Source organism: Macadamia integrifolia, chromosome 11 (assembly GCF_013358625.1).
Source record: "Macadamia integrifolia cultivar HAES 741 chromosome 11, SCU_Mint_v3, whole genome shotgun sequence".
In the NCBI taxonomy this organism is placed as follows: Eukaryota; Viridiplantae; Streptophyta; class Magnoliopsida; order Proteales; family Proteaceae; genus Macadamia; species Macadamia integrifolia.
Genome location: NC_056567.1, coordinates 2,969,227 through 2,972,592, shown reverse-complemented (window position 1 = coordinate 2,972,592; position 3,366 = coordinate 2,969,227). Strand labels below are relative to the sequence as shown.

The 3,366-nt window shown below is 37.9% G+C and overlaps 1 protein-coding gene across 1 annotated transcript; it reads right to left on the bottom strand.

The window, feature by feature from the left end:
• Positions 1–331: 331 nt before the first annotated feature.
• On the bottom strand, positions 332–1,334 carry LOC122094378 (urease accessory protein G-like). The gene is made up of 3 exons (XM_042665155.1): positions 1,197–1,334; positions 896–1,090; positions 332–462 (listed from the first exon to the last, which is right to left on the bottom strand). The coding sequence occupies exons 1-3, from the start codon at positions 1,271–1,273 to the stop codon at positions 351–353; spliced, it is 384 nt and encodes a 127-aa protein (XP_042521089.1). The 5' UTR covers positions 1,274–1,334; the 3' UTR covers positions 332–350.
• Positions 1,335–3,366: the final 2,032 nt, after the last annotated feature.

Below are 3,366 nucleotides of genomic sequence, written 5' to 3'. Positions count from 1 at the left end.
TTTGATCTAACAGTTTCCATCAACAATGATGAAACACTACAACTTATTAATTTTAAGCTATTATTTTAATGCACAATAGGTAATTAAAATACAAAATAGAACACATTGGTGACAAGGCATGATGTAAAACTTCCAATTATCACTGAACAAGGAAAGAGATGAGTGAAAAGTTAACAGAATGATAATACTGTGATCAAGAACAAATTGGAGATAAAATCGATCTCAGAATCAATAACAGGACTGAAATTGATCAGAGTTCCGTGACTTGTAACTCTTTGATATGTTGCTACTTATAGTCTTGGTTGGTAGCAATTTTTATTTTCAGTTACAGAATCCAAAATTGGGAAATCTTAACAGGATACAGAAGAAGTCTCTAAAACATTGAACCAGATGATACATACTGCAGCAAGACTGTACTTGTCACGCAAGAGTTTGCATAATGCCAGCATTAAAGCTGTTTTCCTGTAGAGTGTGAATAAAGATTCTATTAGTATTGCCAAATCTATTTGGCCAAAAGAGCTAATTTATCAATAACAAAGCTGAATCCAATTAGAGAACAAAGAGAATAACTCAATTAATGAACTAAACCTAATCCCAACCATTTGGGGTAAGCAACACAGATCCTGATTTCAGAGGCAACTACTGTGATTAAGAACACATTGGAGCTTGTAAATATACTGATTTTTAAGAACAACACATTGAAATCATATAGAAAAAATACCCAATCATTAAAAGAAACCCTAGACTTCAAAAACATACACAACCATTAAAAGAAGCCCTTTTTCCTTACTTCCGATCTCTTTGAAACGATTGAAGAGTTGAGATCTTGGAAGTGCCATAAAGGAAACAGATTTGAAAGATAAACGAATTGAGGAAGCAAAGAAGTGAAGCATACCCAGTTCCGACCGGCCCACCAATGCCAACAGTGAAAGCTCGCTCATTGAAATCTCTGTTGGAAAGGGGAGGAGCTCTTCTGCTAAAATACCCAGGTGAGTAAATGGGTTCATGTGAGTGTGGTGCCAGTCCATCATGGCTATGATACACTTTACCATCAGCACCTACCCATGATGTTGAACCATCGTGAGGTCCCCTGTTAAAAGTGCAAAAAGATGAGAAGAAGAAGAGATTAATGGAGACTGCAAGAGACCATATTCCCCTAAAATACCAAATTGAAAAGTGATTTATCGGAAAATTACTCATGGGTATGATGGTGGTGATGATCGTGAGCATGATCGTGAGCATGGTCATGGGAATGATGATCTTGGGAAGCCATTCGCTCTGTATCTCGGAGTTCAAAATCTCAGTGAAATCCTAGATAATGGTTCTGCTCTTTATCTTGGTAGGACGGGTTTGTTTTACATAAATGCCCATGTGATGTCCCCTACGTAGGGGTGTCAATCGGTCGGTCCGGATCGGTTTTGGTTCGGGTTGAATCGATTTCGGTGTGAAAAAATTGAAACCGAAACCGAACCAATAAAGAAATTCTAGTTTCGGTTTGGTTTCGATTTCGGTGCAGTTTGGTTTCGGTTTGTCTTCGGTTTCTTAAATCGATTTGTAACTGGGTTGATTTTGATTTTTGGTCTAGTTTGGATTCGATTTTCCATACAAATGTATATAAAACTATGCAAATTTTGATTTTTTTAATGAATTTTGGAGTGTTTCGGTTTCTTACCTGTTTGGTTTCAGTTTCGGTCTGGGTTTTGAGCCGATTTCGGTTTGGTTTCAGGTTCATCCGGTTTCCGGTGTGATTCGGTTTGGTTTTGGAGTTGCAATACTCCAAACCGAACCGAACCAATAAGGCTTTGGTTCGATTCGATCCATGTTGTTATCGGTTTGGTCTGGCCGATTTTACCTCTTCGGTTTAGGAATTGACACCCCTACCCCTACGGGAAAATTATTGAGATTGAAGATTATTCAATCACAACCAAATCATGTGTTAATCTCCCAATTATGTTGCCATTTACTTTGTTTAATCCAAATCTTTTGTCCGATCTTGGGTGCACCCAGCGATGCACACTGCTCAGGCGAAAAAAGGCCAAAAAAAAAAAATGGCAAAGGAAGGGTTATCTATCTTTGCTCAGAGCTCAAAGCTCAAAGCTCAAAGCTCAAAGCTTAAAGCTCAAAGCCTCAGAACCACAGCCATATGGTGGGTCTAGTTTTGCTCAATGCTCTGAGCTCAAAAAGCCTCATGCGTCTCATCCAGACAGCTCAGACCCAGGTTTTGTGGTATCAGGATCATGCTTTTAAGTATCCATTCAAATTGATTACTTGTATCATTTTAGGGGTAAAACAGTAAGAGAAGTATAATTTAAAAAAAATAAATAAAAAAAAAATAATGGCAAAACTGACATACTTACTGATCCAATTCGACTCAAATCAATATTGTATCACCGATATTAATACCATCCCCTAAATCCATGATGAGGATGCTCTCCAATGCGCCCAATGTCCCAGTGCACATCCAATGGCTGGTTGGATTTTGGAGGGTGTTCTTGGATCCTCTCAATCATCTGAAACACACTTGAGGTGTCAGAGAAGATCCAGATCCAGATCCCATCTTGTGTCTAGTTTTGCTCTCAGAACTCAGACTAGAGAGATTGACTGAAAGAGGTCCGCAAGGTCCATTATATGTTGGGCCATGGTAGATTTTTATTAAAAGACAGAAGAAAATCTATTGACTTAGTATAGATCCCAAGACTGACCTTGAGTTTTAGAACCTTGGCATGAAGGGAGGATACTCTTGATACTATAAAACTCGCACAATTACATGGAGGCAGGGCCAACATATATATGGAGACACATCCATAGTCTCAAACCACCAATGTGGGATCAAAGCATCTCTTGGTTGCAAGGTCTCAAATCTCTGGTATTGAATTGGGATCCATATATATATATATATATATTTTTTTTTTTTTATTAATTTTTTATCCTTTGATTCTACCAGTGGATTTATATCAAATCGATCAAGACTGATAATTATTTGATCCGGATGATTTCACCAATCTCGGTCCAATTTTTGAAGCCATGTTTGGTTGTCTTTTCTAGTGCGCATTTTCACATATATGGAATCTTCTCTCTACTCAAAAACCTTTCATATCTTAAAACAATAAATAAATAAATACCATTCATAGCACTGAATTATAGAGGTGCTTCCCTGCAGTCAAGGCCTTCACCCCCTTGAAACTTCAATCCCATAATGTTGGATTTTCCGCATTAAATCTACTTCAGCTCCCCCTAAGATACTAACAGGAAACCATCTCTCTACTTCTTCTAAGGTAGCTACTCAATCAGAAAGAATATAGGGATGAGGAAAATTACCAAGTCTCAGAGACCGTACGAGTTAACATTCAACATCTGTCCCACTTT